This window comes from Episyrphus balteatus, chromosome 1 (genome assembly GCF_945859705.1).
Source record: "Episyrphus balteatus chromosome 1, idEpiBalt1.1, whole genome shotgun sequence".
In the NCBI taxonomy this organism is placed as follows: Eukaryota; Metazoa; Arthropoda; class Insecta; order Diptera; family Syrphidae; genus Episyrphus; species Episyrphus balteatus.
In genome coordinates, this window is record NC_079134.1 from 60,768,725 (window position 1) to 60,783,420 (window position 14,696).

Consider the following 14,696-nt stretch of genomic DNA (forward strand, 5'->3'; position numbering starts at 1 on the left):
TGGCCCTTGAAATAATTTGCGAAATTATCTAATTTGCGTTCTAGTGAAAACGGGCTATTATTAAGTCTTTTGCATTTTTTCTGTGTTTTGCCTGAAAAAAACAGTCACAGACCTTTACTCGATGTGACTCCCATTGGTACGCGCCATTCGCCGGCTCCGCCCAACTTCTTTCTTGTCGCAAATTCTTTGCATCCGCATCCGCATTGATTATTGCGTATGCGGAGGCGGATGTTTCAATTCATGCGGGTGTTCCGCATTTGCGGATGCGGATGCAAATATCCACAACATCCCTATTATAAACCTTTCATAAACATGACAATGATCTATATTTTTCGATAAACTATTGCCAAAACTCCTTTTCTGTTATGGACACCATTATTTGTATATTTGTAAACTATTTGAAACACTGAAAACAAACAAATTTACCGTACGCATCAGTGTTGCCATTAAAATATTTTGAAAAATCTGCAGAAACGATGAAAAAAAATCTGCAATGAAGAATATTGCGAACAGGTGTCAGCTAAAATTAATTTCGAGAATAATTTTTCTCGCTGAAATTGTTAAATTTGTATCAATAGCTTCTTCCCTGGAACCCTGGAAGTGTTTATAAATAATTATATCGTTAGGCTTTTTCCTCTATAAAATCAAAATCGTACTGAGTTTTGTTACAATTTGAATTTTAGAAAATGAAATCAAGAAGGAAAAATATAGAACGTTATGAACAAATTCCAGCTGATTTGAAAACTAAAGTTAATACCATTTTACTGGATTTTTTGAAATGAAATCTATCTGAAAATCTGCAAAATGCAGATAAATCTGCACTATTGGCAACACTGCGTACGCTGGTCATCTCAAACGCACACACGGTAAAATCTACATCCAATCAATCGCATACTACTTCGTATTTTCCATCGGAAGCATTCGACCGTGCGATAGGAGTACAGCGGTTACTTTGGTTTACACACACGATACAATTATCGCAAGCGATCCAAATTTTGAACAATAATCGGTACGATAATTGTACCTGTATTCCATGCTTCACTTCCAATGAAATCTATGAAACAAAAAATTATGTATGAAAAAAATTTAATGTATGATGTATGAGATGTATCATCTATGAAATAGGGCCCTGGAGCGGGCAACAACGAACAGACCTGTTGACTTCCCGTTAATTTGAGATCTAAATTGATTTTTGGCATTAACTATTATGTTTCTTTTAAGTATAGCGTCGGCCTCATAAGGAAACCTCGTAACTGCCAAAATCAAAATTTTACAGGAGAGACAAAAGAGTAGTGTAACAACAGAGTAGTTGCGGAGTTAAATGCTGTACAAAATTTTAATTTAAGTCGATTTAGAGTTTTCGGAATGACTTCAAATTTTCTGGGTAGCTCCGCTGATATATTTTCTAAAAAATGGCATTCAAAAGACATATTCGGAAAAAGGTGAAGTTACAAGGGCTCTTATGGGCCCTCTGCGCATGCAGCGCAGAGTTGCATCATGTGTCTATTTCTCAATTCCATGCCAAGTTTCAACAAAAATACCTGCTATTTGGCATTACTGATATTGGCAGTTGACACAATCTATCATTCAAAAATTCAAATAACGTTCGTTTTGATTTTCTTAAAATGGAAGAAATAATTGAATTCATAAAAAAAACTTACCCATGTTGTTTTGTTTTATAAATTCAATTAGGCACAGCGTTGCCAGATTCCCCGATTTTTCGTATTTCTCCCGATTTTTGGAGCTATTTCCGACTGCCCGATTTTGTGTTAAAAAATTAGGGTTTCTCCAGATTTTCAACTCAAAAAAGTATGTGCACTACATCGTCACTTTATTCATAGAAATACTTAACATTTTATTTTAAAGTTGACAGAACTTCACTTAAACGTTTTAAAAATTAATTTATCATCTTATTTTTAACAGTTTTTGGTTTAAATCTATCTGTTTCGATTCACTATTTGGTTATACAAAATGGAAAAATATTTTAAAAGAGATTCACAAACAGGATCATTGCGCAATTCATCATTAACAGACGATATCGTTATGACGATAGTCTTGCTTCACTTTAAAAGCGATAATCAATTTTGATCAGGCGATATCGTTTTGATGAATAAATAAAAATATATGACGATTTAAAAATTTTCTTTATGTAGGTCAATAATCGGAAAAAAATGTCGTCAAAACGGCAGCGCTTAGACGATAGGTTAATAGGTCTCGTTTTCATTTATTTGATTTTGAATGTTTTATGTATGTATATTCTATGTTTGATTTAACCGAAGTTTTTAGGATTTTATTTCATTATTAAACCAAAGCGGTTTATACAAAAAAAAATTGTTTTTAAGTTCTCTACTTGATTCTAAATTATGTGGGACGAAACAGCGTTGCGTTTTTCCCAAGATTTTTCTCCAAAAAGAAACGTTTTTAAATCGTTAGGCATTTCAAAATACGCGATGTTTTAGACAAATTTAATTAACTTTTATGCTGCTATCTAATGTAAACAAAAAAATCTCATTTTCAACTTAGAAGAACCTAGCCGAAGTAAGAGTGAAACACCTTGTAACTCGACTATTTAATTTAGAAAAATTTTTACACATACATATAAATCCTTTTTGGGTACTGTCTAAAACAGAAATATTTCTACTTTTTTCAACATTTTTAACTCAATTCCCGTTTTTGAAGATTCTCAAACTGTAATATGGCAAAAAACTTTGACGAGACCGCAGTGATAGAGTTACGTGATGCAAAAAACGGACAACCACGTTAACGATTACACTGGTTTACAAGGGTTTTGTTGCCGAAACAAAAATATACTTTCCTGAAGGTTTTCGGTGTGTTGAACTGGAATCCGAAGTCAGAAACAACTAATCAGCTCCCGTTTTTGAGATATTACCGTTAGAAAATGCAAAAACACGTTTTTTTGAGTTCTTCGGGCCTTATTCTATTGTATAAGGAAAATTGTCTGAGCATAGTTAGTAACGGTTTCTATAAGAACTATTTTCCATCATTCGATACCTGTTTAAATCTTTTCAATAAGAATAAGGTCCGAAGTACTGCAATTTCTAACGGTAATATTTCAAAAACAGGAGCTGATTTATTTTTTTGGCTTCGGATTCCAGTTCAGCACACCTTCAGAAAAGTATATTTTTGTTTCGGCAACAAAAAAAAAGTTAAATTTTGTTAGCCAGTGTTATCGTTTTGTCAATTTTATGAATTCAAAAATTACGGAACGACTTCCCAGTTTAAACCTGAAAACATCACGACAAACAAAGTCGATGACAAGAAAGAATTCTTTTTACTCTAGTTTAATATTAAAACAAAGTCACATCTCACCCTTTCTTTACTCATGAAATAAAATGTCCAGGCTGGAAGATTTGATTTGATGCGTATTGTTATTTAACTCAGAAATCGATGACAATGCTTTACAGGAAGTTATCTATCGAAGTTAAAGATTCTGTTTTATTTAAAATTTTGATTTTTTTTAATTTTTACTGGTTCCCCGATTTTTGATGTGGTAATCTCCCGATTTCAAAAAATATTTTATGGCAACACTGATTAGGCATTTCTTCCATTTTAACCGCTTATAATGCATTTTTATGGTTTTCTTACAAAAAAAATAATTTAAAAAATATCAAGGCTAACAATTTTTTGTTTGACAGAAATTGGCATCAATAATTTAAAAAGTGATGCACATGTATTTTGGGTGCAGCGCTGCATGCAGCAATGCGTGCAGATGTGCCGCACATCTGTTTAAGCCATTATGAGACCGACGATAGACAAATTTGCTAGGGCTAAACTGAGCAGGATTGGAGTACAGTTTATGGTATTGAACGAAATACTCTCCTCGAATATTAATCTTAAAATCCATTTTCAATTATTATTTCGTCGGTCCAAGGAAAAACTCACTAACTACATACGATTTTAATAGCAGTTAGTGATTTTTTCCTTTGAACCTACGATTTATTGTAAGTAATGATTATTAGAGTTCTAGTAGATAAACTTTAGGGGGAAGTGGTCACCCTTCCTACAGTTTTTACTTATTTTTTTTTAGTTATTTATTTACTCACTCCAGCTTCGAGAAAATGGACTTTATTTGTAATATATATATTATTACACTTTACAAAAAAATTTGACACTTCTAAGTCAAAGGCTTAAAAAGTTATAGCCATTTTACTGGGATTAGATTTTTGTACGAATCCTCCCCACCCGTGGGGTACCTTCGTACAGCACATGGGGTACATTCGTACAGGATATTCAAAACATTAATTTGACTAACTTTTGATTTGTCAAATGCCAAATATGAGTTTTAAAACATTTAATTACTTATTAATTTATTAATTAATTGAATTTGACTCAGAAAAAAACAAAAACAAAAAAAAAAATAATTTTTTAATTTTTCGCGATTCGACGATTCTGAAACAAATTATTATTTACATATATAAAAATACCAACCTTAATTTACTATAGAATGCGAAAAACTTATTATAGAGGTTTAAATTTCATTTCAATAAAACTGTAACTCCGTGTTTTGATTGTTATCTGCTCAAGAAAATTTACTGGCGGGCATAAGTATGCGTACGAATGTGCCCCATGTTTGAATGTACGAATGCTCCCCAAGCTGTACATAATGCAGAAAAATCGATTTTTGAAAAAATGTACTGAGATTTTGCAATATTTATAATTAAAACATAAATTTAACACTTTAATCAAAAATTCTTCATTACTGTTTAGCCAAAAACATACTTAACTTAAACACAACATGACATCAAATGTACATAAAAAAATTACTCAGAGCACTAAAAAACATTAAAAGTCTTGTGGCGACCGAATCCGTTGCACTTAGGATTCAAAATTTATCTAGCAGCTCGGCGCCTACTATGTCTATGCACACTAGTAAGCACGTGTTTGAATACCGTTTAGTTTTTGTTTTATGCTCACTGTACGAGGGGTGACCACTTCCCCCTATACTGTTTTTTTATTTAATTTAATATGAATTATGGCAACTTGAGTTTTCTTCTTTCGGAACTTTCTTATATTTCAAAAATAGACTATTCATAACATTGTGAATTTAACAGGTTTAAAATAATAAATTATTAATTGCTTATAAGTGTTTTATTAATAAATTACATTCTTTTTACTGAAAACAATTTTTCCTTGTTTTTAATTAACCACTTGATCTTGTGGTACACTATTATTGCTCAGTGTTTGGATCAGTGTCACTTTCTTCTAGTTCTGTCTTATTGCGTCTCTTCTCGTAAATTAAAATAATTGTACATAGAACCAAAACTTCGGCACAGATTCCTAAGAAGGGCCAGAGAGCAGCAAATTTTCCTGTAACGACAGAAAAAATTTTAATTTAATTTTATTTCAAGGAATTACAAGGCAAGAGTACGAGACTTGGGCGGTTGAAAATAGTACCGTATTAATAAAGAAGTGATATAAAAGCGTTTTTTTTATTATGGGAGGCGTGTGGGAAGTCTTTCTCGTTCGTTTAGAAGGGAGGGTCAGTTTATAGAAAAGTTATTTAAGGAAAATAAAAAATATTTAAAAATAAAGGAAGGATTAGTGTCCGGCCATGTAGTGAGCGGCTCAGTTATGAATTATACCTTTTCAAGTCACACTTAATTCTAAGTTTTAAAATTATATCGATTTAACGTTATTGCTTTGCAAATTTGTATGCGAAGCAATGCCTAGTGATAGAAGTATTAATTTTATGATTAAAATTCTTACCTTTGACACGTACGAAGCTTATATCCCCCGCAGGTTCACTTATACCTAAATCGTTAATTATGTTTCGACCAAGACATTTGTAATCACCCCTGTCATTCAAATTCACATTGCTCATTGTAAGAATTGCGTTTTGGACCTTGTTTTCATCTTCGTTAAGTTCATATCTACCCGTTGAGTTATAAATAGTAAGGTTTCCTGTGTTAAAAAGATTATTGTTATACAAAAAAAAAAAGTTGTTGTAGTTTTATTACCCATTTCCCAGTATAATCTTGGATCAGTTCCAGCAACAACACAATGGATAGAGAGTTTTTCTCCTTCAACAACACCGCTATTGGAAGGCACACGTACAACAATTTTCGCTACAAATAAAATAAAATATATCACCTCTTTTAGTTCAGTCAAATGAAATTAAGGCTTCTATTAACTTTTTAGAGTTAGATAAACGAAAAAGTGTATGGTGTCTTTTTTTAGAGCGTTGATTGATTGATTCCTACAAGAATATGTAAGAAATTTGCAAAAAAAAGTCGATTTATAAAAAAATAATTTTATTTTTAGTAGAAGCTTGATGTAAAAATGGAAAATTGCGAAGCGGAGGACCTTCCCATTGATATAAAGAGCTCATGTTTGGTGTGTATATTCTGGAGGTGTTTAGCAATCGATTTTTCGGAGTACAAGATCAAAAAAAAAAGGAATTTCAATTTTTTTTGACCCACCCTACTACTCATTTAAGATAAGTGTCTTGTTTTATGTTTTATCTATCTGAAAACTCTCTGAGAGTAATGGTTTAATGAATGTAAGAATGATAAGTTTGTCATCAAAAAAGTTCAAACAAAAATTTCATATAAGACGGTGTTACAAAAATGAGGTTTTAAAATATACGCGGGCGGACACCTATCACGTTTTGTAGAGCTAGTCGCACTGATTACGAAACGGTATTTAAAAAGTCCCTAACACCCCCCAAAATCTGGAGTTAAGGGCAAAAAACGGTTTATTTGACCTTCACCCATTGACAAAAATCTAGCTTCGTCAAATTTTTACCCATTTTCGATTTTTTTACAGTTTCCGATAGGAGATAAATAAACATTTTCAACAATGTATAAAACATATAACTCGGTTAAACCACCTAGAATTTATAAGCGGTCAAAGTTCAGAATTTTTTTCGTCATTTACCCAACATCGACATTAAATTAATATATTTTCACGACAACATGCTGTTTTAAAAATTATTCTAAAATAATATTTATTTCCAAATCAAACGAGGTATTTTTTATGAAAATCAGTTTAAAATTGGCTTAGAAAAAAAATTTTACGATTTCAACCCAGATACAGAAATTCGAACTTTTAGGTATTGAACAAAAATGTTGTTTTAGCACGTCGTAGTAGGATAACTTGGGCGCCAGGATTAGATAACGAGTTTTTGTAGAGAAGTTCAATACAAACACGTTTTTCTCTGAGAGGGGGGTCTATCTCCCCCCATTTAGGTGGGAGAGGCAGTTTTCTAAAAAAAAAAAAATATAAAAAAAATTATTAAAACACAATGGTAACACTTACAGTAATAAATGACACCATTTCCGAAAGGCACAAGATGCGAATATCTTCTAAACGGTTAAAGCAACCAATTTGATGACAAGGACTTTTTTGTAAAACATTTAAGCCCTTACAATAATCCATCTTACTAATTTAATAATAATGACTTTTCAGTGAAGTAGAAAATTTTGAAAAGTAAAAAAAGTTTTTATATTTTTGTTTAACTTTGACCTCGAATATCTTTCAAATGGTTAGATTAATAAAAAATGTTAATAAGACCTTTTTTGTGGAGAAATCTGTTTCCTACAATAATATGTCATGCGCGTTTGATTATTATAATTTTTCAATTTGTTACAAAATTAAGAAGAAAAAATGAATTTTTAAAAGTTTTCTCGATTTTTGGACCTCAAATATCTACTGAACGGTTAGAAAATTCAAAAAAGTGTATTCAACCTTTTTTGTAGAGCGTTCAATTTTCTACAAGAATATGAAAAAAAATTGGATAAAAATTCAAGCTTGATGTAAAAATGGAAAATTGTAAAGCGGAGGACCTTCCCATTTAGATAAAGAGCTCATATTTGGTGAGTATATTCTACAGGTGTCTAGCAATCGAGTTTTCGAGGTACCAAATCAAAAAAACGAATTTCGATTTTTTTTGACCCACCCTAATATGTATATAAGTAGGGATATACTGATTTTTTTGCATTGTTTTCCTTCCTATGTGGGTTATTGCAATTATTTTTTTTATGATTTTGGGGTGTGTGGTTTAGAAAAAAATCATTCGAGACATATGGTGTGGTGTCTATTGTGTATATCGCACCCTCGCACAGTGGTGCCATTTGACGTTTTTGGCGACAAAATTCATTTGCACGGCCATTTATGGACGAAAAGTCATGAAATTTGGTACACTGAATAATTATAGTATGAGGAATACGAAAAAGCTGCCAACTTTTTTTTATTCAAAATGGCGGCTCCAAAATAGCGGAAAGAATGAGCGTTAAAATAGAATTTTCATTTTCAAAACAGTATATAAGCTAGAAATTAGGCTAAATTCATGTCAAAAAGGTGTTAGATTTAAGATTTAGAACTCATAGATTCATATTCTTTACAAAAAAATCAAAAAAATTGAGAACAAAGTCCAAAAAATGCCAATTTAGTAAAACACACTTTAAGACCCCTAATTACACTATTTCATGCATTTTTTTTTTAATTTATCACAATTTTGAGATCTCTTCTATTTATGTTTCATAAGAAAATTGAAAATATTGCGGTTATATGGTTGCCAACTATGTTTTTAATTAAATATAAGAAAACATGATATAATGAAAAGTTTCAATGTTCAATAAAACTGAGAATTTATTTTTTCCGTAAACCAAAACATTTTTTTCTAATAGATTTTAGCGTTTTAAATTCAAATCCGGAGTCAAAAAAATCTATGACGTCACATTTTCGAGATATAAGCAGATCAAAATTAATTTTTATCTTCGAAACGTGACGTCATAGATTTTTTTTGATTCCGGATTTGAATTTAAAACGCTAAAATCTATTAGAAAAGTATATTTTGGTTTACGGAAAAAATAAATTCTCAGTTTTATTGAACATTGAAACTTTTCATTATATCATGTTTTCTTATATTTAATTAAAAACATAGTTGGCAACCATATAACCTCAATATTTTCAATTTTCTTATAAAACATAAATAGAAGAGATCTCAAAATTGTGATAAATTTAAAAAAAAATGCATGAAATAGCGTTATTAGAGGTCTTAAAGTGTGTTTTACTAAATTGGCATTTCTTGGACTTTGTTCTCAATTTTTTTGATTTTTTTGTAAAGAATATGAATCTATGAGTTCTAAATCTTAAACCTAACACCTTTTTGACATGAATTTAGCCCAATTTCTAGCTTATATACTGTTTTGAAAATGAAAATTCTATTTTAACGCTCATTCTTTCCGCCATTTTGGAGCCGCCATTTTGAATAAAAAAAAGTTGGCAGCTTTTTCGTATTCTCCATACTATAATCATTCAGTGTACCAAATTTCATGACTTTTCGTCCAGAAACGGCCGTGCAAATGAATTTTGACGCCAAAAACGAAGAATGGCACCACTGTGCCTCGGTGCAAAAGAGCGATAGGTCAAAAAATGACATTTTTGAGATAATGATGAGGAAATGTTGCTTATTAAATTACCTTTCTTTTGAAGGGCTTGTTGTTAACGTAAACGAAAAATTCGAAAGATTATGACTGTTTTTATCCAATTCCTACTATATTAAAAGTCAAACTCTTTCCTAATTTAAACAATTTTAAAAAATGAATTTATTAAAACTACAAAATAAACATAATGGTTCTTGTAAAAGAGCTTTGACATTATGGAAATTGCCGTTCCATGGAAAGTTACAGGGGAAAGTTTAGAGTCAGTATGTATTTTGCAGAAGCGTTTTCTCGAAATGAACTTTTTTGAATTCTCACTCGAGGGAGAGAAAAATGTGCCAAGATCTTTATTCTTGCTTTTTTTTTGCTTGAAGAAAATTATATAGGTACATAAAACATTATATAGAAAGGGATATACATACCTACCTGTTGTTGATTGGATTATTGCAAATATTTTTTTATGAATATGAGGTGTGTCTGTTTATGGTTTTGGTTTTTTTTTTTATTCGGTGACGTATGGTGGCAAGTGTGTGGGTATATTAGGATAATGAGAATAGAGGCAGAGAGGGAAAGATAGGTACCTATGTGCAAAGATTTTGATTCAATTGGTTTGGTTGATTGTACATAGGTAGGTAATTCTTTTCTGTCAACGCGAAAGGGATTTTGTGTTTTAATTTTTTTTTTTAAATGAATCATTTTATAAAAGTTTTAGTGAATCGAAACTTAAGCATTTAAGTTCAACATAAATCTTTCTGTGACAGTTTAGCAGAGGAAAAAATAGAGAATAAGAGTTTATGTTCAACATAAAAGTTACGATTCAGCAAATGACCCTTAATCGTTAAGAAAGATGATATGTATTTGACATCCGTTATAGGGTTAGGGTTGTTTGGTAGGTACCTACAGTCGTCGGCATAATTATTTTGACTAATTTTCATTAAGTATGTTATGGTGAATCTATGGTGGTCAAAGTAAGTCATATGAGTGAAATTTGGCGTTCAGGCAGCTTTTTTTGGGCTCCGCGAAATTAGGCCCCAGGAAATAAGGCCCCAAAAGAAAAAATGAAATAAGGCCCCATATTGGGGTATTTTTTCATAATGAAAATATGCCCCAATGAAACAAGGCCCCATCGAAATGAAAAAATGCCCCAAAAATAAATGAAATAAAGCCCCAACTTATTTTGAACTTTTAAAGAAAAATGAAATACGACCCCAATTTTTCTTTTTCATAAATAATTTATTTTTGGTAATGAAATATCACCCCAAACCAACAGAAAAATCTTTATGTACGGAACTTTTAAAATTGTTCCTCAAGGATGTTTCAAACTGTTGTTGTGTTTTTTTTTGGTTATTCTGTTACTTATTAAGGCTTTTTTCAATGATCCCTGATGGTTTTTTTTACATTGAAAGGCATTAGTTTGCAGTGCAGCACGATGTTTACATTGAAAAGCATTAGAAAGTAACAGAATAGCTGAAAAAATCGCGCGATTTTTCAGCTATTCTGTTACTTTCTAATGCTTTTCAATGTAAACATCGTACTGCAAACCATCAGGGAGTAACAGAATAGCTGCAAGAAATCGCGCGATTTCTTGTAGCTATTCTGTTACTCCCTGATGGTTTACTACACGGTCTTAACATGGAAAGGCATTAGTTTGCAGCACGATCTTAACATTGAAAAGCATTATTAAATAACAGAATAGCTGAAAAAATCGCGCAATTTTTTCAGCTATTCTGTTATTTAATAATGCTTTTCAATGTTAAGATCGTGCTGCAAACTAATGCCTTTCAATTTTTGCAGCTTTTCTGTTACTTCCTGTTGGTTTGCAGCAATACTTTACATTGAAAAGCATCAGTAAGTAACAGAATAGTTCAAAAATCGCGCGATTTGTTCAGCTATTTTGTTATACTAATGCTTTTCAATGTAAAGATATTGCTGCAAACCAGCAGGGAGTCCATAATATGCGGTACTTTGCCAATTCTGGGTCCTTGATAAGCGGAATTTTACAACAGTTTTTTTGAACGATAATTTAGTATAGCATTTTTATGTAAATTATGAAATATGAAATAAAGCCCCAAATTGTTTTTAAAATAAAATGAAAGTAAGCCCCAAAATAAGTGTTGGGGTCTAATTTCATGGGGGCCTTATTTCGTAATGAAATTATGCCCCAAAAACAAAATGAAACAAGGCCCCAAAAAATGAAATAACACCCCAAAATTTGAGAAATTTCGTTGTTGTTGTTTTGTGTGTATTTTTTTGGGGCCTTATTTAATTTTTTTATTGGGGCCTTATTTCCTGGGGCCTAATTTCGCGGAGCCTTGTTGGGCTCCGCGAAATTAGGCCCCAGGAAATAAGGCCCCAAAAGAAAAAATGAAATAAGGCCCCATATTGGGGTATTTCTTCATAATGAAAATATGCCCCAATGAAACAAGGCCCCATCGAAATGAAAAAATGCCCCAAAAATAAATGAAATAAAGCCCCAACTTATTTTGAACTTTTAAAGAAAAATGAAATACGACCCCAATTTTTCTTTTTCATAAATAATTTATTTTTGGCAATGAAATATCACCCCAAACCAACAGAAAAATCTTTATGGACGGAACTTTTAAAATTGTTCCTCAAGGATGTTTCAAACTGTTGTTGTGTTTTTTTTTGGTTATTCTGTTACTTATTAAGGCTTTTTTCAATGATCCCTGATGGTTTTTTTTACATTGAAAGGCATTAGTTTGCAGTGCAGCACGATGTTTACATTGAAAAGCATTAGAAAGTAACAGAATAGCTGAAAAAATCGCGCGATTTTTCAGCTATTCTGTTACTTTCTAATGCTTTTCAATGTAAACATCGTACTGCAAACCATCAGGGAGTAACAGAATAGCTGCAAGAAATCGCGCGATTTCTTGTAGCTATTCTGTTACTCCCTGATGGTTTACTACACGGTCTTAACATGGAAAGGCACTAGTTTGCAGCACGATCTTAACATTGAAAAGCATTATTAAATAACAGAATAGCTGAAAAAATCGCGTGCTGCACTGCAAACTAATGCCTTTCAATGTAAAAAAAACCATCAGGGATCATTGAAAAAAGCCTTAATAAGTAACAGAATAACCAAAAAAAAACACAACAACAGTTTGAAACAGCCTTGAGGAACAATTTTAAAAGTTCCGTCCATAAAGATTTTTCTGTTGGTTTGGGGTGATATTTCATTACCAAAAATAAATTATTTATGAAAAAGAAAAATTGGGGTCGTATTTCATTTTTCTTTAAAAGTTTAAAATAAGTTGGGGCTTTATTTCATTTATTTTTGGGGCATTTTTTCATTTCGATGGGGCCTTGTTTCATTGGGGCATATTTTCATTATGAAAAAATACCCCAATATGGGGCCTTATTTCATTTTTTCTTTTGGGGCCTTATTTCCTGGGGCCTAATTTCGCGGAGCCCAACAAATCCAACCATGCCGAGCTCTCTAAAAGACTCAAATGGCGATTGGACTAGCTCCTATGAGGAATCACTAAACTTTCTACTAGACACTCACTTCCCTGGTAGCTCGAACTCTATAAGTGACTTTGGTCACCGATCCAACCAATTTTATCAAATTAGTAAAGATCTTATTTCCAAGGATAGACTAATATGGGCAATAAACAGCTTCGATCCATACAAATCACCTGGGCCAGATGGTATCATATCCGCCGAATTATAACACGTCTCAGATATCATATTGCGAAAGCTGGAAATTATAATGATAAGCTGTATAAGCTTCTCGTATTTTCCAAAGGCCTGGAGAGAAGCTAAGGTGGTTTTTATACCAAAGGCGGGTAAATGCTCTCACGTCACTCAGCTAGTATGTGCATAAGCGGTGCGCTAAGGTCAACCCCTTCTGACGCCCTCGACATACTCCTAAATCTCACACCCCTAGACATTTTCAGCAAACAAGTAGCAGCAAGTTCAGCTACTCGTCTAAAAGCGATCCTTCAGTGTGTTGCGGTAAATTTTACCACAACAAGTTTTACCTTCTTATTCCATTCCCTTTTAATCATTTTCTTGAATCCCATTCTTTTGCTGCTCCAAAATGCTCGAAGAGATTATTAGAGACCTGGTCCATCAGCCAGAAGCTTGTTCTTTGAGTATCTTGGAAAAGCAAACAAAACAGGTTTACATTAGAACATATAGTGTGACGTGTGATTGATAGTTCACACAGACTATAAAGTCGTTATTGGACGGGCGGTCCATACAATAATTACACTGTCGAAATTCTTGACAGGCGCGCGAATAACTATTTCGCCATATTTCGGACCCGAGAAATCCATTGGCATCATTAGTTTTTCGATTTATCGGTACGACTTCGAACAAAATTTTTTTTGAAAGTTTTTTCAATTATTTTGAAAATTTTCCACTGTTTTTAGTCATTTTTCAATCAAAAACATTGTTTATATTGCTAATAATTCTGCTCAAACGTTATTTGATACCAGTAGAAAGACATTGTAAACAATTTTGAACAATTTATTTGAAAGTTTAGTGATTTTTTTTGAAATTTTTTTAAAAAAATCGAAATTTTTTACATTGTTATCGTTTTTTCGCTGTTTTTGTTCTCTTTTGCACAAATACATAGCATGTTTTCCATTAAAAATTAATTTAACTGTTAATTTAGTGTTGGTTAAACTTTGACATACTATCGATAGCATCGATAACAAAAAAATATCGAGTATATCGATACTTCACAAAACTATCGATAGTTTCAATACTTCCAAATTATTATACCACAAGGCTACCGATATTTTTTCTTAAAACTATCGATACAATCGACAATGGAAACTATCGATATCTACCAAACACTATGTTAATTCGTTGTTTACATCCAATGTCAAACGAAAACTTAACTTGTAGTTCAAATTGTGTTTAATTAATTTCAAAGCTATCGATAATATCGGTAGCCTTGTGGTAAAATAATTTGGAAGTATTGAAACTATCGATAATTTTGTGAAGTATCGATATACTCGATATTTTGTATGTGTTATCGATGTTATCGATGCTATCGATATTATGTCAAAGTTTAACCAACACTAAATTAACAGTATAATTAATTTTTAATGGAAAACATGCTATGTATTTGTGCAAAAGAGAACATGTTTTTGTTTTTGTGCGAAAAAACGATAACAATGTAAAAAATTCCGATTTTTTTAAAAAAATTTCAAAAAAAATCACTAAACTTTCAAATAAATTGTTCAAAATTGTTTACAATGTAGCAAATAACGTTTGAGCAGAATTATTAGCAATATAAACATTGTTTTTGATTGAAAAATG

At 31.9% G+C, this 14,696-nt stretch overlaps 1 protein-coding gene across 1 annotated transcript in view; it reads right to left on the reverse strand.

The window, feature by feature from the left end:
- Window positions 1–5,006: 5,006 nt before the first annotated feature.
- The window catches only part of LOC129907052 (uncharacterized), a 183,119-nt gene continuing 173,429 nt past the window's right edge, over window positions 5,007–14,696 (reverse strand). Inside the window, exons 7-9 of the mRNA XM_055983093.1 lie at window positions 5,979–6,086; window positions 5,728–5,922; window positions 5,007–5,328 (exon numbers count right to left, since the gene is read on the reverse strand). Coding sequence (XP_055839068.1) covers window positions 5,189–5,328; window positions 5,728–5,922; window positions 5,979–6,086 — 443 coding nt within the window. The 3' untranslated portion in view covers window positions 5,007–5,188. The remainder of the gene's footprint in view (window positions 5,329–5,727; window positions 5,923–5,978; window positions 6,087–14,696) is intronic.